The sequence below is a fragment of the Alligator sinensis genome, unplaced genomic scaffold (genome assembly GCF_000455745.1).
Source record: "Alligator sinensis unplaced genomic scaffold, ASM45574v1 scaffold720_1, whole genome shotgun sequence".
Classification (NCBI taxonomy): Eukaryota; Metazoa; Chordata; order Crocodylia; family Alligatoridae; genus Alligator; species Alligator sinensis.
This window is the reverse complement of record NW_005842026.1, coordinates 2,628,048-2,652,435: the sequence shown is the minus strand read 5'-3', so window position 1 is coordinate 2,652,435 and position 24,388 is coordinate 2,628,048. Positions and strand designations below refer to the sequence as shown.

Sequence of the window (24,388 nt, the reverse complement as noted above, 5' to 3'; positions counted from 1 at the left end):
AAAAATTCTTATTTCCGAAGTGATTATGTTTAGTCACATTGATTGCTGGATTTTTTTTTTATATAAGTAACATGTTAACAATGGATTTTGCCTGTGTATAGACCTGGGATGTTGCAGTGTGCAATGAATGCAGTCTAACTTGTTAATCAGGGGTTATATAGCTCTCAAACTTCTGTTTCTTAATTCCCTGAAAAGTGCATAAATCATAAATAAAACTAGCTAGACTATTTGCTCCAGTGATTCAGTTTAATACCATTTCCTTTCCTGTTCTCTTTATGCCAGATTACTTTGTTTGTTTAATGTTCATTCCTACAACTTTAATTGTGCTACTGTTTTAATATACTGTCATTTCTAACATTTTCTCTTAGAAATGTAATATCTGTAAGAAAAAAGGTGCTTCAATTGGATGTGTAATGCCCAAATGCAAACGAAGTTATCATTTTCCTTGTGGAGTTCAAAGAGAATGCATTTTCCAATTCATGGAAAACTTTGGGTAAGATTTTTTTTTGGCTCTTCAAGTTATAGTTGCATTCTTTGTTGAATGGGAGGTAAACTTTTTAAAATACATCTGCTCTTCTATTCAGGCTTTATTTGGAAGAGAAGGAATTGGGCATTTATAAGTAGCCTCCTATATATATAATATATACTAGCTAATTGCCTGTGTGTTCGCTGCCACCTGAAACTTCCCCAGCAGTGACTCAAACTTGAGCCCATGCAGCCAATTGCCACGGGGCCAATTTTCTTATCTAATTCTATAGCTATAGATATAGATGAGAGAGAGAGAATTAGATAAGAAAATAGCAGCTTTCTTTCCTCAAAGTTAGAGAAGATCACATTTTCTGAGAAACGTTTTTGTCCATTTTTGCCATGTGCCACATTGTGGCTCACATGCAAGCCAAGTAAAATGTAACCGTAAAGGGATGCAACTACTCTTGCTTGAACCAAGAGGCAAAAAGTGGAGCATCTTACAACTGTGCCATGGTCATTATTGCATCAAACATATGGTATATGAGAAATAATTCACCAGTATCTTAGGGTGTTAATGTTTTCACAAAATGCAGTCATTTTCTAAATAAAATTGCTATGTGGATGTTTGAACTGAACGTAACGCGCTTAAACTCTGAAACCTAGCTATGACCCAGTATGTAAATTTATTCAGTATTATAAGAAAAATGTACATTTCTTCCTTGTCCCCCTGACCTGCCAGTCCTTCCAACTCAACTTGGGACCTAGAAAGTAGAGATGACTTCTTCCCTTCTGTGCATCATTGGAAAGATTAACCTCAGCTGTATCTTGACAATATGTATCCAGGCCACTTTTTGACAGTGTGTTTAAATGAAAGAACAGTTTGAGTCCTCATATCCCAGGCTGAGTTTGCAAGTCTAGCAGTTAGAGAACAGGGAGAGAATCTTGTTATCCTTTGAACCGTAGCATGTACAAGCACCCCAATGCCATTTTTCAGTTTTAGTTTTCAGTGTGAATGGAGATTAAAGTGCCACCGTGTCTCCTGTATCAGTATTCCTGTGCTTAAAGATGGTGGTAAGGGCACTTGAACTAAAGGTCGTTTGAGCACCGCCACTGACGTTTTTAAGCATGGGAACGCTGATACACAAGACAGGAGGCTGCTGGAGCGTGGCAATTGCCACACTCCAGCAGACTCTGTTAATTGAGTCTGTTCCAATGTGCTGGAATTCTAGAGCATCAGAGCAACCTTGGCACTCGCATATAGGTGCCCAGAGGTACTAGATTTAATGTGCTTTCACCAAAGCATGTTAATGCACATGTAGATGCACCCAGGATGTTGTATTCATCATGAAAAATAGTGACTGTTTTTGAAATTCACTATTAAGCAGAATTGTAATTTTCTATTTAAGGTCATATTGTTGGGATCACAGGCCAGTCCAAAAACTTCCACCTGGTGAATCTAGAGGCTCTTCACAGTGTACAATATGCTTGGAATTCGTTGAACATCTTCCACAGTACAATATTTTGAAAAGTCCCTGCTGTAAAAATGCTTGGTTTCATAGAGACTGCTTGCAGGTAAAGCAAACTTTGTTTTCCCTCCCTCAGTGCCACCCCTCATCTTCCTTCCCCCCCGCCCCCCGGCCGCAAAAGAATAGCATTTGTATTGTATTTATGTGCTTATTTAAAAACAATAAATGTAATAAAGGCACAGCAAAAATAAGAGTATAACAGATGTAATCAGGTTTCTGTTGACAGCAGGCACAGAACAGACTAATCTGTCCATGTCCTCAGAATTCTAAAAGTTTTAAAAATACAAGTATTTTAGGGGGTTTAAGATTAAGAAAAGATACTGCTTTAGGCATCATCTTTGGCATGCATCCCTTTCAGGAGTCTATCCCTTTGTTCATCTTTAAGAATATTGAAGAAAGAATGATCTGTTACCCCATAAGTGCCTTATTGTAGTGCCCTACATTCAGAGGCCAGCTCATAAGTCATGTTATCTTAATCACTTCTGTTCCTCTGTTTTCCATGTTTGAATATGAGTATAAGAATCTTTCAAAATCCAAAGTGAATTTAGTGCAGTGGGGCACATAATTCAAAGCAAGTAATATGCTTTCACACTGGAGAAGGCACTGTGAACTTAGTTGATGGTAGGTCACAGCTACTGTATTTCTCAGGTTTAAAATAACCACTCAATAATTTTTCATGTATAAAATCTAATTATTGGAGGGTCATCTTTTAATTCATCTCCCCCACCACTGCAAAGAAACAAGCAGTGTGGGGGGGAGGAGGGAGAAGGTGGTGTGGGGAGGTCAACCAGTTTATCCCCTGCTTGTGCTTGCCCCTGCCTTACCTTTGCTCCATATCAGCAGGCTCTGTCCCTGTTCTTGAGGCATTTAGCATGACCCCAGCCCAGTCCCATAGTAGCTGTGTAGGCTGTGCATTGCTGCTACAGGCTGGGTTGGTGCTGTGCTCGGTGCCTAGGCTGCAGTGTGGATAGAGCCTGCTTATGCAGAGCAAGAATAAGGTAGGGAGGGAAGTGGGACAGGCAGAGGAGCAGAGGCTGTTTGAGGGAGGCTGCAGGGGGGAGATGGAGTGGGGAAGGTTACAGCTGTGGATATGGCTGCAATGCCAAGTAGGGGTTGGAGCCTGAGCCACAGCAGCCACCTGTTCCCCTACCACCTTTATACTTGAGTCAAAGACAAGGAGTGTTTTTTCCTTATGTCAAATGGGGGGAAAAATCTTGTCTTGTAATTGAGTAAATGCATTACTTAATCTTGTGAAAAGATATGCTAGGTCAGTTTCCTGTAATTTCAGATTGCATGCATCAGGGATGACCAAGGCATTAATGAAGCTTGTGTTCAGAATGTAGGGCCCAAGTGTTCAGTGAGTGCCAATGTCTTATTGAGACCAAAAGAATGAAAACATAAATGTCAGTAGTCTAATCTGTTTTTTGTTTCTTTGTCCTGGTGCAGTATCAAGCTTTGAGTGCTGGAGTATTTTTCTTTAGGTGTACTGTATGTAATAATAAAGATAAATTTCAGAAGGAAATGTTGAGACTGGGAATACACATTCCAGAAAAGTAAGTGACATTCTAAAATGATGTATATAATTTCTGTTTCGTAAATCTTTAGCTAAGCAGGATAACAAAACGTATACTTATTTATTTCTATATGATTATAATTTTAAACCCATGATAACTTGGTGATACTCATATTTGGAATCAGAGCTATTGATTGTTTTAAGTGCAGTTTGCTTCTTTGGATCACATATCAAATTTGCAGAGTACTATGATAAGATGCGTAGCATAGCAGAAAGCGTAATTGTGGGGATTGCGTATCAGATCCCATCATGTCTTTACTTGCACATCTGCCAGGGATCTAGGTGTTGACAATACCTAGACTTCCCTGCAGCTTAACTCCTTCTGATCATGAAGGCTTCCCACAGTTTCCCAAGACATGGAGTGCCCCCAATCTGGGGAATGGGTGGGGAACATTGATCCTCTGCTCCTTTTGCTCTGCTGTGCTCTGCTTCACTTCTGCCTGGGGACTTCAGTGAGTGGAGCAGGTGCTGCTCCCCACACCTTTACCAGACTGAGTGCATCCTGTCTGGGGAAGGGGAAGGTGCAGGAAGAAGGGACAGCTGTAGGCTAGAATGCTTATACTGCTTCCCCTCCCAGAAAGATTTCTAGGAGTGGAAATTTCATTCCCTTCCTCTTGCCCTGCCCCCTCCTTCTCCCCTTTCCCCCCCCATTATCAGCTAATTGTTGTGGGGATACCATATAGTTGCATTATCTCAAATTATGTTGTTTCATTTCATTTACATAGCACATCACAGTTAACATGATTTTTCAAGATTTTTTTTTTTAAATAATTTTGTTTCTATTTCCTACAAAGGCTAGAAATAAGATTATAACACTGAAATCTTGATTAAGAAATGTGTATATTTACAGAGATGCATCCTGGGAACTTGAGGAGAATGCATATCAAGATCTTCTGCAATGTTACGAACACTGTGACATTAGAAGATGTCTCTGCAGAAATGGGAGAGATTATAATGAACCTGATAGGTATTAACATTAGCTTTTTCAGGTGGTATGTTAAATATTCTGTGATGTGGGTGGAATACTAGGCGATACTGTTGCTGAAAGTGGTGAAGTATCTTTTAAAAGTAAACAATGAAAGCTAAGAGACTGTTTTAAAATACATATGAACATGATAATGTGAAATCTTAACATTTTCTTTTAAAAGCAGATAATCAGAAAAACCTAAATGTACCAGGTTATAAAAGTTGGAACTCTTATGATTCATTATCCTTCTCCTCTTTGAAAGTGAAGCGTGCGGCCTGAGTGGCACTTGTCTGGGTTGTGTGTGGCCCACACAGTATGTGAAAAAAGGGCAAAGGACTGGCCCATGCTGCAACACCCCCAGCCACTCAGAAGTTGGACAGTCCTGTTCTACAATTCTTGTTCTGAATGATCTTCCTATCTTTATCTTGCTTGCTTTCTAAACTGACTTCAAGCATTTCAAAGGACAGCTTTTCTCTGTAATGACTTCTTTCTGGTCAAATTTTAGGGGCCTACATTCAGTTGTTATTCTCCTTGACTTTTCTTCTGCTTTCAGGCTGTTGACTACCTTCTTTGTTTTTTCAGCCTTTCTGCATGCCTACATGTTCATTAATGCCCTTTTGTTAATGTGCGTTAAATTTAGTATCTCCATTGTGAAGTACTAGAAAAAGGCACATTAGCTTATTTTAATGTGCGTTAGCAAAAGTACACTTTTTGTGACACTTTAACGTACATTAAAATAGGCTAATGCACATTAGAGCGTATGTGTAGATGCACCCTTTGTGTATTATTTCAGTATCTCCTCATTTTTGCTGTGAAGTATTGTTAGGGGCCAGTCCTTTTGCCCTTTTTTCTCTGTTAAGAGACATTAATGTAACCTGTTTTCTTGCTGTAGCTATCTGTACTTCTACAGATATTTATTTTCTACCCCAGTTTGTCTTGATCCATCTTATCTTACATTTTTTGCTACTTTTTCTGGAATATCTTCTCTTTGGTTCAGACCTAATATACTTAGAGTTAAGTTGTATGTGTTCTCTCTCTCTCTCTCTCTCTCTCTCTCTCTCCATCATTCAGGTTACACTCACCATATTCAAGGTTTTACAGTGCTCAACTACTTGTTTTGCATCAACTAGTCCATTCCTCCTCTTCTGCTTTAAAAGGGCCATTTATCACTTTTGCCCACAAACATCTGTTCTTTCATCTATCTTGTCTGTGAACAAGGAACATATATTTTCTGAACACATTAATTAAAGCTCCCTACTTCCTCCACTTTTACATGCATCTTGAAGACCCACTTCTGATGTGGTGCCAATGGGAACTGACTTAAGGTAGCAATTAAATTAACCTTGTTTTGTAAAACTATGGCCATGAATCACTCAGGTCATTCTGCTTCTCAAGGGATTGAGGGTTTGCCTGTGCCAGGGCTATCAAACTCATGGCCTGTGGGTTGTATGCAGCCTACAAGAGGTTAATTTGCAGACACCATGGCCCTGCCAAGTTGTCACTTCCTCTGCCTCTCCCCCCTTCCCCCCCGCCCGCATCACCCCCCATCACTCCAACCACAACAGCAGCCATGGTCTCTTTGGGCTCCCCCTCCCTCTTCAAGATTCTGCTTCCTGCCTATGTGGCACAGCACAATGTTACAGAGGAGCCTATGGCTAGGGAGCTAGGAGTGGGCGGTGCTGGGCCTGAGGGACCTGTGGCTCCCACTGGTGTGGCCTGCACAGCATGTAGCCCCAGCTTCTTACAAGTTAGTCGGTCTTGGTCTATGCCATGGCAACAATATGCCCTGACACTAGAGGAGTTGAGCATGTTTCAGCCACGAGTGTCCTGAGGGCTGTGGGTTTAATGCCAGCAGTGCCACACAGAAAACATGAGCCATGCCAGGAGTTTCCCCGCCCCTATGCCTCCGCTGCCACCACATTGCTCCCAGTAGCGGGGCATGGAAAAAAAGGTTGAGAACCAGTGATTTAAAAGTTGATAGGAGTTACTAGTCTATTTCAGGGAAGCTGACCAATGGGTCTTGCAAAATGAAAAGAATACTAGCTGACTACAAATTGGTTGCCTCAAAAGGGCACTAACTGCGGCATAATAAAACTGATTTATTTTTCCTATTGCTCTCAAGGTTTGGCGTTTGGAGTGCATCCTCTCTGAAAGAGAGAAGTCTGCCAACCCAAGCAACCTAACTATACATCAATTAATTAAGCTTGATAAATAATAACTGTTCTTAAGCTAAATATTTGGGTTGAGTTTAAAGCCAAAGAGTTCTGGTATTGACTTTATTGTGTTAATTCTAAATACAATGTGTTTCTTTTAGTGAATGGGAAATAAAGCGTTGTCAGTATTGTGGTTCCCGAGGAACTCACTTGGCCTGTTCCTCAATGCAGTCATGGGAGCAAAACTGGGAATGTTCAGAGTGCAGAAGTATCTTCGCCAAGTCAGGTAATGCATGAAATGACTTAATTTGATAAAGGTGTTTAATTATGTTTTGATACGATTTGGGTTAGCTATGACAGAACAGTAAAACAAAGATTTAATTGAACAGGGAATTACCAAAACCAACAAAAACGCTCTTTGGCTACTTCAGAAAAAATAGAAGGGAATGGTTGTTTGGATGAACCCTCTCCGAAGTGCCCCAGACAGTCACCAGGACCCCAGCACAGCTTTCTCGTCAGGTGTGTAATTAATCTTCATTCTTCAAAATATATAGAACAAAATACAATGTAAAAGAACATTTTATAGTTTGCTTTTAATAGTCTAGAATGGGGGTCAGCAATATGGGCCTCAGGCCAGATCCAGCCAGCAAAGAGATTTTATAAACGAAACACACCACATTTATATATCCTCCTGCAAAACGCGTGCGCTACTTACTGAGCTAGGTGGGCCACCAGTAGCTCCTGGTGCTGCGGGCCCAATCCTGACCAGCCTGCTGTGAGCAAAAAATTGCCAACCCTGTGTCTAAAATATGTGGTAGTACATTTATCCTTATTTTGTAGCAAATTTTACCTTTACCCTGTTGCAAAACTGGTCATGCCAACCCTCCATAAACAAGTAGTCAAATGTTTCATGAATAAGCTATAAATGTATTAGTATTAACTTATTGATGCCATACACCAGTGGGAACCAGTCTATTTAACAGGTATGCAGTAAAATAAGCCCCATTCCCTTCTTGAGTGCTACACTGTCGAGTCATTGCTCAGCTCTCTTCTTCCTGCCCTATTCACCACGGTCCTCCCTGCCAGATCTGCAACAGCAGTTACGGAACACTGTGTGGGTAAGGAGCAGAAGCTGTAGGATGGAGGGGGAGCCTGGAGACAGCTTTTGCTGCTGCAGGTAGAGCAATAAGGGAACTGCCAACTGAGCGGAAGCCTCAGGAGTTGCAAATTAACCCTTCATGAAACATGTGCAGCCTACGTACTTCCAGTTGCACAGCCTTGGCATAGAATAGATGATTACAAGAATCTTTTGTCTGATACTTTTTCTCTTCATCCAAATGGTGATAAACACACTTACTCTTTGCATATGCAGTAGTGTGGCTTCAATAAGCTTCATAACTTCAAAAGTAGATTCTTTAGCTAGCAGCATCTGTCAGAGGTGACTGTGTGTCACTGAACCTCCACATGCTTCTTTGCAAGAGCATAAAGTGCTGAGCAATTACAACTTTCCCTTGGTTCCTTCCTGCAGCCTATGGCAGTGCAAGCAAACCTAGTCCAGCTTCTTGGACCTCTAATGTTAATAATTTTTCCAGGTTCAACTAATAATAATTTTTTTCAGATCACATTTTGAAATCCTTATAAACAACCTTCAATTTCAACATTTTGGAAGGAATTAAACCTGTTTTGTTTGAATTCTTTTGACCTAGTCCTGAACCAGTACCCGATTACTCTTTTTTAGATCCTCAAGTAGTAGAGTAAAAATTGCAGGCTTGAAACCATCGATGGGCTACTTACTCCTTTAGCATAATGACATAGTAGGTGCCAGTTCCAGTTTGCGGAGAACCCACATCCTAAGCAAATGCTTCATTTTGGCATTTTTTAAATCTGGGTTTATAAAACTCAAGATGCCAGACTGGTAATTTCTCTCTCAGAACAGTCTATGCAAATGGTGTTGACTAAAAATCTCACTTGATAAAAATCTCACTCACCAAAACTGAGTGAAAAGTAGCAGATTGAAGAAGCAGATTCCAATTGTACCAAGCCTAAATCCAACTCCAGAAACCCAGCAGGACAGCACTGGAGCCATGTCTGGTACTGAGATGGCTCCCAATACAGATAGAAGCCTTGACTTCACACAATCCTACTCCTTAGCATAGTCAATAGAATAAGTGTGTCCATTGTTGTCATATCTAGAGTACACCTTCCCTCAACTGAAACAGGGCCCAGCCCTATATGGTCTTCGAATGGTGCTGCAGAACCATCAAGTAGAGTACAACTGCTCCACCAAGGTCCAGCTCAGAAGTGATCAAGCTAAAAACATACTAACCATTCTAATGACTGCAGGGTGCTATCCTGGCTCTCTGAGGATACTGGGAGTCATCTTATCATGCCTTAAGGCAGGGGTTCTCAAACTTGGTGATACCACAAGCCCAAGTACTGGATGGCAGGGGACAAGGAGCTCACACACGGCAGTGACTGCCACCATCCACCACTCCACACCACCACCATGCGCCAGTTCCCCGGACCTCTGCGCGTACCCCCTTGGAAGTTTGCGGCCCCCTTTTAAGTTGCTCCTTTTAAGACCCACAGTTTGAGAACCCCTGCCTTAAGGAGTTATTCATTATTATTCACTCGTTTCTTACAAACTACAAGGACTTAGCTTTCAAAGAATTGGCACGGTTTAGTAAGAAAATTAAGTATATCCCATATTTTCAGGCTCCAGTACATTTTTTTTTTATGATACCTGAGAAGATAGGTATCTCTGGCATACCATAAGACCTTTTTTGAGTGTTGACACCACTGAACACAACGCTGCTTTTTTTTTTAACTATAGACCAAATATCATTCAGAAAAGTAGCCAAGAAATAGATAACTTTCCAACTTTTGTGTTTTATACATAAGGCACTCTGGTAAAGTGTTGGCAAATTTGACAGTTTGGTAGAGTTGCATCAAGGTGAGTCTAACAAGCACTTACTTTTGGAAGCTATCTTTCACATTCCATGAGCAATGACTAAATATTACCAGTGTCAAATGAGCAGTGGTTATGGCCATCCAGTTACTTACCTCTTTACATTTTACTTCTTCATCTCCCTTCAAGGACACTTCTTACAAGAGCCATTGACAATTGGAAGTTGCCTTACTATTCTATCGTTTCTCATTTCAATAATGGGGAATACAGACCATAGCCCTATTCACCATGGTAGAGAATGCAAACTGCAGGGGAAGTATGAGTCCAGGGTGGCTGACATTGCCTTTAATATAAGAAACTTTGTACCAGGTCAGACCAGAGGTGTGTATAGCCCACTTTCCTGTTTCTGACAGTGGCAAGTAGCAAATGCTTAAGAGAGTGTTTGTAGAGCAGGGGTTTCAGATAAAGCCCACAGGTCCCAGACCAACCCTGCATGCTGCATATGGCATGTGCTGCCCCCCAACCTATGCAGAGCATGTTTGGAATGTACTTCCTACAATGCCAGTCCAGCCCTGTGTCTAGGCTCTGAGGCCAAATCCAGCCTACAGACCAGCCGTGCATGCTGGAGCCAGCGCAGGTGCCACACACAGTACGCACCCTCCACCAGCCCCACACACCGTGTGCAGTCCAAACCCTGGACCTGAGGTATGCATGCTGTATGCAGCATGTTGGGCTGAAATCAATATATGCACTGCACACAACACAGAGAGCCAGTTTGGGCTTCACACTACATGAAGCACCCCACCAAACTGGTCCTGAGCTGTGGCTCCAGGTTCCAGTCTGGATTGGGCCCACAGACCAACCCTACACACCAGAGCCAGCATGCAGGGCCAAGCTGACATGGGTACCTCGTGGTTCATTCCCAGTGTTGACTTTGCATTCAAGTCACAGACCAGCGCATGCTGCATGCAGGGCTGGTACAGGCCATACATTACATGAGCTTCCCAACGCAGACACCCTACACACTGGCTTCAGTGTGTAGGGCCAATCTTTGGGCCTGATCCAACCCACAGACTGACCCCATACCTTGCATCTGGCACATGGGGTCAGCTGAGTTTGACTTTTGCCTATTGTAGAGGATGTAAAGTGATCCATCTCCTGTCTCAGCCCTCATTCTTCAGTAGTACTGAGACTTGCTCTGTGCCTTTCAAAAGGATACTTTTCATCCCCAACATAATATCAAAGATCAGGAAGTACAGAGTTAATATTTTCATGACATAAATAGTTGTCATACCTACTATGATCGCTGCATCTTGGAACCATGACCAGATACTTTGAAAAGGCTTGTAGGTGAAAGTGATCCTTACCCAGAGCAGAAAACATCTCCCATTTGGCAAACTAAAAAAGTTGCGGGGGAGGGGTTCAGGGTTTTTTCCCCTTATCGCAGCACAAAATAATGCAAGCGCTGTAGGATATACTGATTCCCAAAATCCTGAACTACTGCACATGCCGAAAATCGTAAGTACATCTGGCAGGAATATCAGGCTGTCGCATGCCAGTCTTGAACAGATATTCTTCTCTCAATCCATGGTCACAAAATTTGTTAAAGGTAGTCTTTGTGCCTGTCCTTGAGTTAGGGACTAATCCCTTCTCATGCCTAGGTCTGACCCCTTTGTGAACATTGTAGATGTACTGAAAGGCCTGGCATTTACATCCTAGACAGTTTACAAGATTATTCAGTGCATTCCTACCTGTTGTCAGTTGGCTAGTAAACCTCCTTCTCCAAACATCAAGCACACTGGAATAGAGCTCCAGTGATAGAGTTTATGACAGCATGGTGATGTGCTAATTTCAGAGATTTTGTAAAGCCATCACATGCTTTATATTTGTTAAATGCTGGGCCCCTGACACACTAGTCAGCACAGTTGCCAAGCTCAGAAGAGTGATATGACAGTCAGAGACGTGGGGTGGCAAATTTTCCAGTGCTTTATTTTTCTGCCGAAAATTTTCCACCCCACATCTCTACCTTTAGTGAAAGAGAATGTGGTTCAAGTAGTTCCGAATCAGATTTGCCTCAGTCTGATTCTGAAATGGAACTAATAGTGCAAGCGATTCTACAGATAGTGATAGCGAAACTAGAGGTGCTGCAATGCCCTCAGTGGAAGAGAGTTAAATTCTGTTGAAGTAGATGAGTGGACAACCATGGAATATCATGCATAGTTCTTTGGGTGTGCTAAAATTAGTGTGAGAGCAGTTTTTAGTGCCTTCTTTTTTGTCTTAAATGTAAACGGACAATGTAAGGGAAGTGCATGCTATTGTGTTTTGTCTTTACATTTTTACAAGTATTCCAATAAAAATAATTTCTTTCCACATAAAGCTTTGAATTTGTTTGAATATAACATTTAAACCACGTTGTATGCTGAATTTGATTTTTTTCTTAATAAAATATTTCAGTTTGAATACTTGTGCTATAGGGACATAAAATTAACATGGGGGTACTTTTTTAGTTTTATTTGACTTATATTTAGTAAACAAATATGCTAATCTGATCATGCTCTATTTAGGGCATTGGAAAATTGTCCAGAAAATTTTCCAATTCAAAATTTTCTGGAAAACCCACATCTCAGATGGCAGTCCTTATTTGACTTAGCTCTGACTCTTTCCAAGACTTCTTGCCAGTTATCTGCAGTGACATCCACACTGATGCATGCTTGTGCCTTCCAGCTTCTCCCTCCTTGAAGCTACCATTGAATGAGGACTGAATAATGAGTAAACAGGATCACTGTAATCAAGTAGGCAGCAAAACTGGCTGGAGGCATAGCCCTAGCCGATGCCAGTATTTAAGAGTTTGGGCTTACGTGCATGAGATGCATACACACCTACAATGGGAGAAATGTTGGCATCTTGAACAAGTGTAGGATAATGCATAACGTGATTAAAGTTTAGCTCTAATCCTCTCTTAGAAGATGGGCTGCTGTTACTCAAAATAAAGTGGTAGAGTGATATTTTTTTCGGCTCATGCAGTGCCAACAAGAATAACAGTTTTGTGGCAAGAAACATTGCAAGAAACAGTAGTGCAATTCATTTCCTGTCACCTGGGAACATTGAATTGTGCAAAGTTAAGCTTGCAATGTTAAGTGCTCAGCGTTGTGTGTAAATATAAAAAAAAAGGTTGTCACTCTCTCTGGTCTGCCCTTTGTTTAATTTGCTGCTTTCTTCTTTGCCATTCACTTAGCCAACCCCTTGCCTTTGCTTTCAGGGCTAAACTGAATCACGATTTGTTCTATAAAACCTGATGGGACCTTAAAATCTTGCTTACAAATTGTAAATAAAGAGAAAAATGATTGAAAGGTATTTCAACAAGGTGTTTTGAGCCAATGCTAACTGGAGCCATCTCAGGGCACAAAGCTATATTTGTGACAATGTAAATTAATTTTTTTTTCATATTAATGGTATGTAAAGATTGCCATGTTTTAATGTTAGTGCTATATAGGGTATCAGTCTGGAAACTACAGAACTGAAAAAATGAGAGTTACATCATTTGCCCTAGAGTTCATTGTGTTTACCACCACACTGCCTAGCACTACATAGATCAGTGTTCCTAAGGGTTAGGCACTATTATTATTGCACTTTAATCACCATGAGAGAACTATACTGGGACTAGGGTTAACTAAAATGACTTATTAATCTGTAATGCATACAAGAAATTCACATGCATCTTTATTTTGTTTCCTAATAGATTTACCCCTTCCAGGTCACCAAAAGTACTGTGCCAAAACAATTTGACTCCTTGTTCCCGGTTAGATCATCCAGCATCCAATAGAATGGTAATGTCCATCTCCCCACTGATCAGTTCTTCATCCAGGATTCAGTCAGTGAGGAAAAAGTAAGCTAATATTTCTTTTATACTGAAACGGGTTTTTTAGCTTTCATTTTTATACAATATTCCCTAAATGTTAGGATGCAGTATACCGATGGTTACAAAATGGAATATTTAACCTAACTTGCTGAAAATCTGATTTATGCCATCATTTATGTTCAGCAAGTAAAAACCAAAAGTAGACAGAAAAAATACATATAGAATTGCTTGACTAGTGACTAGAAAAAATAGGATTTTTTTCTTCTGGCTTCCGTATTTTATCTCCCTCAATTCATGGGTTTATTTTCAAATGGATTTTCAATGTTTGGATGTTTTATGCATGCATGCTTTTTTTTTTCTATACCATGTGCTTCCATTAAAAGATACTGGAAATCAGCCTAATGAAAAAATACCATTTTTACATGTTTACCAATTTTGAATCTTCCCACTGCATTTAAGTATGCGCTGTGATTGTAATTCCAACCTGTATTTTGTTTCTCTTTTGTCTAGCTTTTTGTCATAACTGAGTTTAATTTAGCTTCTTTAATGTAACGTAACAGCGCAAATCTTGAATTTTGTCATTGTTGTCTTGTTTACCTTTCATTGTGGTTTTGATATCAAAGCTCTAGTTTTGATATAAAAAGGTTGGTGGAAAAATACTCATGGTTTCACGGGACTTCATCTTCCATCCAAATGCATTTAAGACAGACGAGGAATGTCTTTCCCCAATTTGTTAATGGATGTTGATGTTTTTATTTTCTTGCCCATTTTTGCTTCTGTGATTGTAGACAAGAGTGTTATTGAATGATTCCTATACTGACGCTTCCTGGCAAGTGTGTACAACTCATTTACAAATGTGCCTTTATCAGACTCTCAGATTAGAAGTTTTTCAGGTTTTTTTTCTTATACTTGTAATTTTTTGATATTTTATTTTTAAAAAAAGTAGAACAGTGGTCAGCAGTGGTTCTTAGGCTGTATGTTGGAATGACTTGAGTTCGCGCTGGAGGTGGGGTGCTCGGACCCGCCTACTGCAGCATGGGAAAGGTGAATGCTGATGAAGCCCCACATCTATGAGCCTTCTATGAGTTGTATTTTGCCTTCCCCTACTTTAGAGCAATAGTTTGAAAAGAGGTGGCAATAATTTAGTTATGAAGATAAACATAACTACTAAAGCTAAGCTCAACAGGGTTAAAAATGAAAAGCTACAGAAATAAATGGCATTATAACACATGTACACACCCCTCCAAACATACCTTATTGCGCCTCACTCCCACTCTCATGGGCAGAAGAACCTGGCCCCGCCAGCACATACCTTCCAGACGGGGCTGCTGCTACCGCAGCCCTGGAGACCTGCTCCACTTCGCCAGTGTCCTGCTGTCTCTAGGCAGCAGGTAGGGAAGCAGTGGGGGCAGGGCTGTGGCTGAGCGGGACCACGGAGCATGGGGCTGGTGGCAATGTGGAGCCTGCACCCAGGGGGCTGGTGGCAGTGTGGAGCTCGGGCTGGACGGCATGTGGGTGGGAGGGAGGTGAGGGATGCGGGGACCCCCCCGCACTCCTGTGACATGCAGCCCTGGCAGGCGATGGCAGCAGCAGCAGATGGGGGCGCTTGTGCCCGGTGGGGTACGACTCTGGCCAGCACTGTACATCAGTGAGGGGCACAGCCTTTGCTGGGCCATCTGTATTGCCAGCACTCCCCATGTGCACATGCAGCCCCTGGGCTCACCGGGCATGGGAGGGAAGCCCTATGCACTGGAGCTGGCTGCACAGTACAGGAGGGAAGCCTCAGGCACCTTCCCCTGGGGGGGCAGGGAAGGCAGCTGGCTCTAGAGTGCAGGGCTTCTCTCCTGTGCCTAGAGAGTGCAGTGGAGCTCAGTAGTGGATTGTTTTGAGCAATACATTGAGAACTGGCCTAATCTGATGACTATTTGTGAACAAAATTGTGACAATAGATGGAACTGTCATAGCCAAAGTTCTCAACACTGGGCTAAAGAGAAATGTAAAACACATGCTGACTATCCTAAAGCCTATTTCTATAACCTTGAACAAAGTGCAGGCTGATGCTTATTGCTGATGCTGTTGAAATTTGGAAGGAAGCAAGTGAGACCTTGAAAAGAGGAATATGCAATGACAGAATTAAGTTACAGGCATTAAAAAAAAATGGATCAAGCACTATCTCCAGCTTATTTTCTTGCCAATATTCTCAATACTCAGTACCAGGGTCAATGCTTAACTGCTGAAGAAGAGGAATTGCTATGGCATGGGCATCCAGCAATCATCCCTCCATAATACCAACTACAATACATTTCAGGCCTAAGGGTGAACCATTCAAGAAATACATGTTTGCTGAGTTTTAAAGGAACCAGTGAGCTGGTGGAAGTCAGTTAAGCACCTGGGTTCATCAGAGACTGCTGAAGTGATAATGCAGCTTTTAACAGCAGTAGCTTCTGCAGGTGTAAAAAGAATATTTTCTGCTTTTGGACTAATTCATTCTAAATTGAGAAATCGCTTGGGAACCTAAAAAGCGGGAAAACTTTAAGTTTCTCGTGTTGACCTGGCTGAAATAATTTATTTAATTTTTGTTAAAACACATTTCACACTTATAGATAAACTAGTTAAATTCAAAAATACATATGCCTGTTTTGTTAAAATAATTATACATGTTTGTTGTTGAAGAAAAATATCCAAAATACATGTTTGTTGTTTTAGTTGAATAAAACAATTTAAAATGTCATAATTCAGTTTTCTGATGTAGCTGCAATTTGATCTGAGAAAATATCAAATAAATCACTGCTTTAAATGTACAGTGTATACCTTCTAAACATGAAACCTGTTGGCTAGAAAGGACCAACTCACAGGATCATCATAAAATTCTAGTTTATTAGACTGATGCAAAAGTCGGATTGTAAACCTTCGTGCTGTTCCCCTCAAACACACACATTCACGCACACACACTCACAGTAGCTAGCTATGAACACTAAGCACTGATGTCATGATATACCTATCCCCAAGTGTTGGAATCCACCGTCAATGGCCAGTCAAGGTTTCTTTCAGTGCAGTGTTGCTTCAGAAGGGGTCGCTGGCTGGTCCTTCTGGCTGGGTAGGCAGGGTGCTGGTCAGGTCAGAGAGGGTGCCATTGGGAGTCATTCTTCCCTGCCTTTTATCCCTCTCTGGCAGACTTTGGTGACTCCCCAATTTTTGGGCTTACCCAATCCAGGGGTCGTTGACCTCGTGGGACATCCCCCTTGGTGGTTGCTGGATAGCAGCTGTCAGCCCCAGGGATCACGTCCGCAGGTACATGGGTCCGCAGTCTTGGGAGTCTGTTGATAAAATTTGATTAATTCACTGCAGTGATTAGTTCAAACCAGGGCTTCTGTACCTTTAACAGTGAAGTTTCAGGGAGCTCCTGGCTCTGTATTGATCCATTCCTCTCCTTAGTCTGTGGTTTGGTAGGTGTCAATTGTTAGCCTGTTATCCTGTCTAGCTACTGTGTTACACAATCAACCAAGATTCATTCAGGGACCTGCTCCATACAGAGAAGCTGGGGTTTGATTCCCACCCTTGCTCACATTGTTACATGGTACAACTTACTTTTAAAGTACGTTTGTTACAAAGTTAAAAAGCATAGAATATAAAACATAAAAGGGTGAAATGTCATGGCACATACAACAAACAGACCAAATACAAGGGGGGCCCACAACATACTGATGCAGAATACTATTTTATACCCATAAAAGCATCTACAAATTATATTTTTATTACAAGTACACCTTATATTCTATAAAAATAATAATAATATAATAAAAGAAGAAGAGGGAGGAAGGAAGAAAAGGTAGAAAAGAGAGAGCATCCCCAAAAGGGGGCAAATACTGCAACAGGGGCTTTTTGCCATATGGGGAAGGGTTTCACATTGGAGGGAGGGGGCAAGCAAAAAATGGTTTCTTGCTACAAACCTACATCTGTCTCTGAGTTGTGAATAATATGTATTAAGGTTATATCAAACAACAAGAATGCACTCTTTGTACAAAGCTTTAAATTGATTTAAATTGAATCCACCCTGTTTGTAAGAGCTAAATCTTACAAAGACTCAGTCTGTGGTGGTTTTATGTATGTATCTGATTTGGTTTTCAGAAAGTTCATGCCATTGCAGTGGGCATCATGTTCTCAGTGTGCCTGTTGATATCCTTGGGGCCTTTGTACCAGGCAAGCCATGTGGTGGTACGGGCTTAGATTATCCAAGCATCAAGTGACTGCTTGCTGGAGACTCTATAAAGGGAAGCTTTTGGGTTAATCTCAGGAGCATGAGGGTTGAAGAAAGATGCTGATAAAGGGTGGAAATAGATATTGACTTTTGTCTCCATTATGCCACCATAAAAAAAGAATTATGGCAGCACAAACACCAAGCAAACAGACATCCATGTGCCTTGTTGCGCTGTAAATGCCCTTATTTGTGGCTATGATAATGGTATCAATTTGTACCACTACTTTTAATCAGTGAGTATCTGTTTACTTTGTGGCAGGAGAGCATGGGCATCCCTGACCATTCTCCAGCCTCCCTGGGCAGGTGCTGCAAGAGACTTGGGGACCCTGATCCTGCACACCATGGGAATTCCTGGGGTCATGTCTCTGTAAGTGGGGAGAGCTAGCCAGGCACTCCCTGGGCTTCAGGGGCCCAATCCAGCACAAGAGTTTCTGGGGTGCACAGGACTAGGCCCTACCTATTGTCTCACAGCATCAACAGGCAGGACAGCGTGTGAAGTGTTTCACCCCATGAAGCAGATATGCCAAAACACATCCTAGCACAGCTGATCAGTTTTTTGGGGCACATCGTTCTGGCCATAGAAACTTAGTGGAAGACCTACGGTAGGGAATTGCTGGGATGGACATGTCTTCTTTCAAATCGTGGAAGTTGGGGTGCCATCTGTTACATCATATCTTGTCTTGGTTTGAGACTCCTGTTTCTTATATGTGTGTTAATAAACCTGCCTCAAGGAAACTGAACATGAGAGCTTGGGCTTTATTTGATTCATATACTTGGTGAATCTGCCATTAATTTACAGTAACTTGCTAAAATTTCAATATAAACAATAGATGGAATTTGTTGAGAGTTTGACCTAGAATTTCTTGTTTTTGCTAAGTGTCTATCCTTAATTTATCTATTTATATGCGTTTGTGTCTTGTAGGCAATTAAGAATGCAAAGAAAAGACGTTTCTAACATACTAAATGAATTAAGATTACAAATTAATGCAAAAACCACAAGATTGAACATCAACATAGACGATATCTGGAGTAGTGCCTTAAAAGGATTCAGAGGTCGCAACTTCAATCCTGCAAGCACAATTGAAATTAACTTCACAAATCTTAAGGGTAGATTAAAAACAGACACTATCTGTGGATCAAAGCACGATTTTTTCCAATTATTAATACTTCATCTTCAGAACTCATCGCTGTTTGAGGGCTCGTCCTTAAAGAATTTGTCTCTTGATTCTCAAGGTAAATGTAGTATATAGAGGAGAGGGAAACCTTGAATTGACCTGCATGGAAGTAACTTTCAAAGCAGTGTGTAATTTTAAGGGTCTAGTTCTCCTAACCAGATTTAATGATCTTTGCACCACAAGATAGAAATACATGTATTCTGTATTTACTGTGTATCCAAGTAATTTCCCTTCTGTGAGCAAGTTACCTTAAGTTTATTACTGTTATAGGCATATATTGAATGTTTTGCTCTTTATCAACATCACAAATGGAAAATCCTCATGGTACTACTTCTTTCAAAGGTACTTGTTCTTCCATACCTTTTTTCTCATCCCTCTAGTCCGACATGCACAATGTGTAACTAGATGACTTGCAGCACTCTTTCTAGTGATTCAGAAGCCCTTAGCTTCCTGCAGCACCCCCTCCAGTGCTTTATAATTATATTGTGCATGGGAGTCTGGGAGAATTCTGCTGTAACTGGACTTGGTTTCGAGGGTGGAAGAGAGTCTAGGTCAGAATTAGGGTAAACTACTCCTTCACTTGTGGGTGTGCCCAATCTGACTGTTGTGCACTTTGAGTTGAGAGCAACTACATTAGAAGAGTATGCCTATAGTATTAGGATATTACCTGTTACATATAGTAAGTAATTCATTTTTAATTCAAATATACTTTCTTTCCAGCTCTGAAAGAAAATCTGTATTATGAAGCTGGCAAAATGATTGCAGTTTCTTTGGTTCATGGTGGTCCAGCACCTGGTTTCTTTTCCAAAACATTGTTTAACTGCCTTGTTTATGGTCCAGAGAATGTGAAACCAACTGTGGAAGATGTCACAGATGTTGATGTAGCACAAACAATAAAAATGGTAAGTAAGATTTAATATGCTATGGTAATTTCTTGTTTGTGAACTTGAAACATGGCATTTGCAATGGGGTAGACTGTTGTAGGTGAGTAGTAGGTATACATTTAATCAGTTGCTGTATGATAGCTGTCTTGTAACATAACCATTTTCTCAGCCAAAGATGGTCACATACTAAGGGCTTATCTAATCTTAAGTGTTTGCTGACATAACTGTTGGCAAAATTTCCAATGCAACTTACACTTTTAAGCCTAAAGAAATGCAGCTTACACTTGCTGTTTCCTAATGGAACAAGTGAACTCAATAAAAGGTCTCTGTCATGAAGCATTCATTCATTAGGTTTTTTGTTGCTATAGTTACTTTGCTGTAGCTTCTCACTCCCTAATAAAATAAATATGCAAACAAAATGAAGTGTACATCAATTCTACAAAGGTGAGCGTCATAAAATAACTTTTTAAAAAATTACTAAAGCCAGTTTTCCATATTTATTCATTGCTTTGCACATGCTCCATCATACGTCTAACGCTTGCTTTCTGCTGCAGATAAAATCTTCAAAAACTCTGGCTAACTTAAAATCCACAATAAGTGAGCGCTATGATTATCTTACCGCTGCGGGATGTGTAAGGCCTATCATGACTCTGTATGATAAGAATGCCCTGGTGAATGACCTACTGATCTACCAAGTAATTAAGCGAATTATTTCACCTTTTGAAAGGTTTGTTTTGCTTGTAAGCGTCTACTTGTTTTTTTTCTCGGCAACATATAGAGTACATTTATTGAAGTAGTCAATGAATCAGTTGAAAGATGAACAGATTTATGATTTTTCAAGTAGGCTAAATTGAATATGATATAATTTTCTAGCAATCTGATATGTTCTGCTTCAAGTTTAGAAAAATCCATTAAGTTAAACTGTACGTGCTGCTCACTGGTAGAACCAATGATGGCTGAAAGAAGAAAACCAATTTATCTAACTTGCGCATTAACAGTACTTGATATAGTTAGTAGTTTTTCTCTGGTCTTGTATCTAACAGAACAAGGGAGGGATGATTTCAAGATATGACTGTCAAAACCACATAGCCTATGGCCTAGAGCCCTTGGTCAATTTTTAATTCTTTTTTTTTTTTTTTTTTTACTACTGAAGATGTTTCAAATAGACCCTCTCACTTTAAAAACACATTTTCTTTCACTCCTCCAACTTCAGATTGATGTGTGAGTAATGTGCTTATTGGCAAATCTGTAATTATGAATGTTGTCTAATTATTGGGAGAGAGGTATTATATATGTAAAACTAAACACACACGCGCATGCACACACACTATCAGACAACCTTCACATAATGCAAATACTATATGATGGGAATGCTCTAGAATTTTAATACTTTTGTTAGTATTCTTAATGCTTTTAATTTAACCTTTATGATTTGTAGATGAGATGGCCTAGTCCTTAACTAAAAGCACATAAAATATGCATTAAGTAGTTTATATATAAATCAAAAGTTGTATAACCAAAGTAAATAAGAATTGTAATTGTTTTTCAAGTTTTATTTAGCAATCTAAGCTCATGTTCATGAAATAAATAAATACATAAAAATTAAAAATCTGGACCGTTTTAGACTTTTCTTAAGTAAGTGATTCTGTCACAGAAGGACGGAGAGAGAGAGATGGATTTTTTTTTTTCTTTTTACACATACTGCCATAAAAATATAATGCATATAGCCATCTGAAAGGTAGTTCTGCTTTCTGATGCCTTTGTTTTTGTTTTTTCCTGTTCCAGTTTTAAGCAAGGTTTGAAAACTCTTGGTGTGCTAGAAAAAATACAGATTCACCCAGATGCATTCTCTAGCATATTGTGTCACAAACCTGAGAGACTTTCTGCAGAACTTCTTGGTGATCTCTTTACAATCCACTGTTCATCCTGTGTTAACAATGCTAAAGGGATTGACTATTGGATGGGTTACTTACAAGATGTGGAATGTAAGTGAACTCCTTTCCCCCGTTTTAGTTCATTTCAAAACTACTTGTATGGTGTGGCTTTTGTTCAGTCCTTTTCTCATCTTTGTCTAAAATTAAGCCGATACTTTTCTTTTGCATTTCATGCAAACTTTTTTGTTTTCAATTTAATCATGTTTGTGATGGCAAATTCACTTAACTAATTGATCTGAGAGGCCAATTCCTTGTTTAGTTTTTGCTGTGCTTCTTTAGTGTATGTTTGTTGGGCACCTTGTGTGGGGAGCTGCAAAAAGTATGCAACTTTAAAAGCTTTTCTTCTTCTAGGTGGTGAGTCTGCAGCCACACTAGAAGATATTTTGGTCTTTGCAACTGGTAACACGTCTATCCCACCCATTGGTTTTGAGCCTAAGCCATCAGTCAAATTTCTGAATATAAAATTCCCAGTTGGGAAGAGACACCTTAACTGTTTAGAGATACCAATAACAAACGAATATGAAAAGTTTAAAAACACGATGGACTTCACTATCAAGAGGACACTAAGATTGGAAAGAGAATAAATATATATATTTTTACTAAACTGGATGTTGAAAACTTAATTATTATGTATGTGGGACTTGTCTGCTTGCAAGCTGCTATTATTCTTGAGCATATATTATACCCCCTTTGCCCTTCTTGTTTTTTTTATTCAGTGGTTCACTATTTGACAATAATATTTCTCTAGCTTGGAACGTATCACATAGTTTCAACCCACCCCGACTTTTAAATGGCCATTGTATGCTGCAAACTATTTGGAGAAAAAAAAGCCAAATTCATATTGGCTTAACATTTATGCTCACAGATCAAACTCAGTGCTTGGGTAGTTGGATGAAGTTTTGTTTGGTTTTGTTTGTTTGGGTTTTGTTTCATTTCCAGTTTAGAAATAAAAATACTAATAGATGAGACATAAGCTGCCGACATATTGAACTGATTATTAGCGTACTCATATGAGTACGCTAATAATACGAGATTCAAAGTGAAGTTCTCTTTAAAAATATACTAGAAGCAGCATGAAAAGGTCTTTGGAATGGCTGTAATACTTTTAATCTCTGTTAAACAGTCTTCCTGTCAAAATGTTTTGTCCTGGAATTCAAGAGGAGCTAGCAGAGTGCACAAAAGTTAGAAAATTTGTAGTTCAAGACTACCAAATTGTGTAAAAGATCAACCACGTTCAAAGAAGAGTTAGGCGAAATAATCAAGTATGAGAACCAAAACTAATCCTAAATGCATGATGAATAAGGAACTTTAAAAAGCTGAACATGAAAGTGTTAGATTTAAAAATTTTTCTCAGGTCAGTTCTGTTTCTAATTAGAAAATGTAGTTTATATCTTAGGCTGAAGTCAGAATAGCTTTCAGAATATAGCTTGCACTATAACTGCTTTTTAGCTTGCTCTTCTTCAGGATTCCATTACAATCATGGTCCAACAGTTGTCTAGAGTCTGATGCTAAATAAATTCTTGGCTTCTGTTTCATTTTAAACAGTGCTGGCTATAGTAGATGCTGTTTTAAAAATATATATATATTTGCCATTCTTCAAACTGTACTTTTTTATGAAACTCATTGTAACACAAAGACACCACAGGTGTCTGGATCAGTGAATGTTTAGATTCTATTGAAGTGCACTGTAACTAATGTAGGATATTGCTTGGTGTTACTGATATTAAAAACTACTTTATATTAAGAGGGGAGGACAGATCTGAGTTGATGCTGGTGAAACTATACAAAAATTGTCAGTGTGAGAATTCATAGCATGTAACTTTTTTACTTTTTGATAATGTCTTCAAATGGTAAGCTTTTGAACAAAATTTTCATAAGAAAATTGAATTTATACTTCATCCTTTGTAAGTCAGTTGTTGCAAGTTATTCTTCCTATTAATTTGGCTATCTACTCTATACCTCACATTATGCAAAGGTCACATTATAAATAATTCCATGTGGACTCAAGCTTTCAGGAAAACTGAATTGTTTAAAGAAATCATATTCAACCACTTAAAACTATGTTTATTCATAATGAATTGAAATCATAGGCAAGGATCATGTATATATTAAACATGATATAAGAAGTTCCTTTGGACTCACCTAAGAAATCCAGTTAAGTGGGGAAAGAAAATAAGCTCAGATTTCTTTAACTCATTTGTCTCTGGAGCACTGGCTTCTTAAAAAAGTAGACTAGTTGCATGGTTTTTCTTATTAGCTACTAATCTGTATTTACATATTAGTTTGTACAAACCATTGTAACTGTCTCTATGCTGGAATTATGTATGAAACATGAAATGGTCCACAAGACTTTCATAATGGGAACCAATTTTAATGCAAGAGTGTGAACCTTAAGGTCATCAGTATTATTGTAAATATTTTACGAGCTGAAAAATGCCTTTAATAATTTGTAGAAGTTACCCAATAAAACACAGTAACGTTTTTGGGGTTTTTTGTAGCTCCTACAATGCTGGAAGTGGCTCTTCCTTCTTGCGATTGCTTTTTATCAAGTGTTCAAGCTACAGACCTACTTCTGCTACTAGACTAGTGGTTCTCAGCCAAGGTTCTGTGGCACACTGGAGTACCTTGAGTTCATTTCAAGGCTGCTGCAGGGTACCATGCAATGTTAGCATTCTTAAGTGTG

The 24,388-nt window shown here is 39.7% G+C and overlaps 1 protein-coding gene across 1 annotated transcript in view; it reads left to right on the top strand.

Moving 5' to 3' along the window:
• Positions 1 to 24,186, top strand: part of G2E3 (G2/M-phase specific E3 ubiquitin protein ligase) — a 36,536-nt gene extending 12,350 nt beyond the window's left edge. The window contains exons 6-17 of the mRNA XM_006022266.3: positions 369 to 493; positions 1,875 to 2,040; positions 3,441 to 3,547; positions 4,418 to 4,534; positions 6,849 to 6,973; positions 7,077 to 7,206; positions 13,335 to 13,481; positions 18,635 to 18,945; positions 19,608 to 19,789; positions 20,326 to 20,498; positions 21,557 to 21,756; positions 22,057 to 24,186. Coding sequence (XP_006022328.1) covers positions 369 to 493; positions 1,875 to 2,040; positions 3,441 to 3,547; positions 4,418 to 4,534; positions 6,849 to 6,973; positions 7,077 to 7,206; positions 13,335 to 13,481; positions 18,635 to 18,945; positions 19,608 to 19,789; positions 20,326 to 20,498; positions 21,557 to 21,756; positions 22,057 to 22,289 — 2,016 coding nt within the window. The 3' untranslated portion in view covers positions 22,290 to 24,186. The remainder of the gene's footprint in view (positions 1 to 368; positions 494 to 1,874; positions 2,041 to 3,440; positions 3,548 to 4,417; positions 4,535 to 6,848; positions 6,974 to 7,076; positions 7,207 to 13,334; positions 13,482 to 18,634; positions 18,946 to 19,607; positions 19,790 to 20,325; positions 20,499 to 21,556; positions 21,757 to 22,056) is intronic.
• The last annotated feature ends 202 nt before the right edge of the window (positions 24,187 to 24,388 follow it).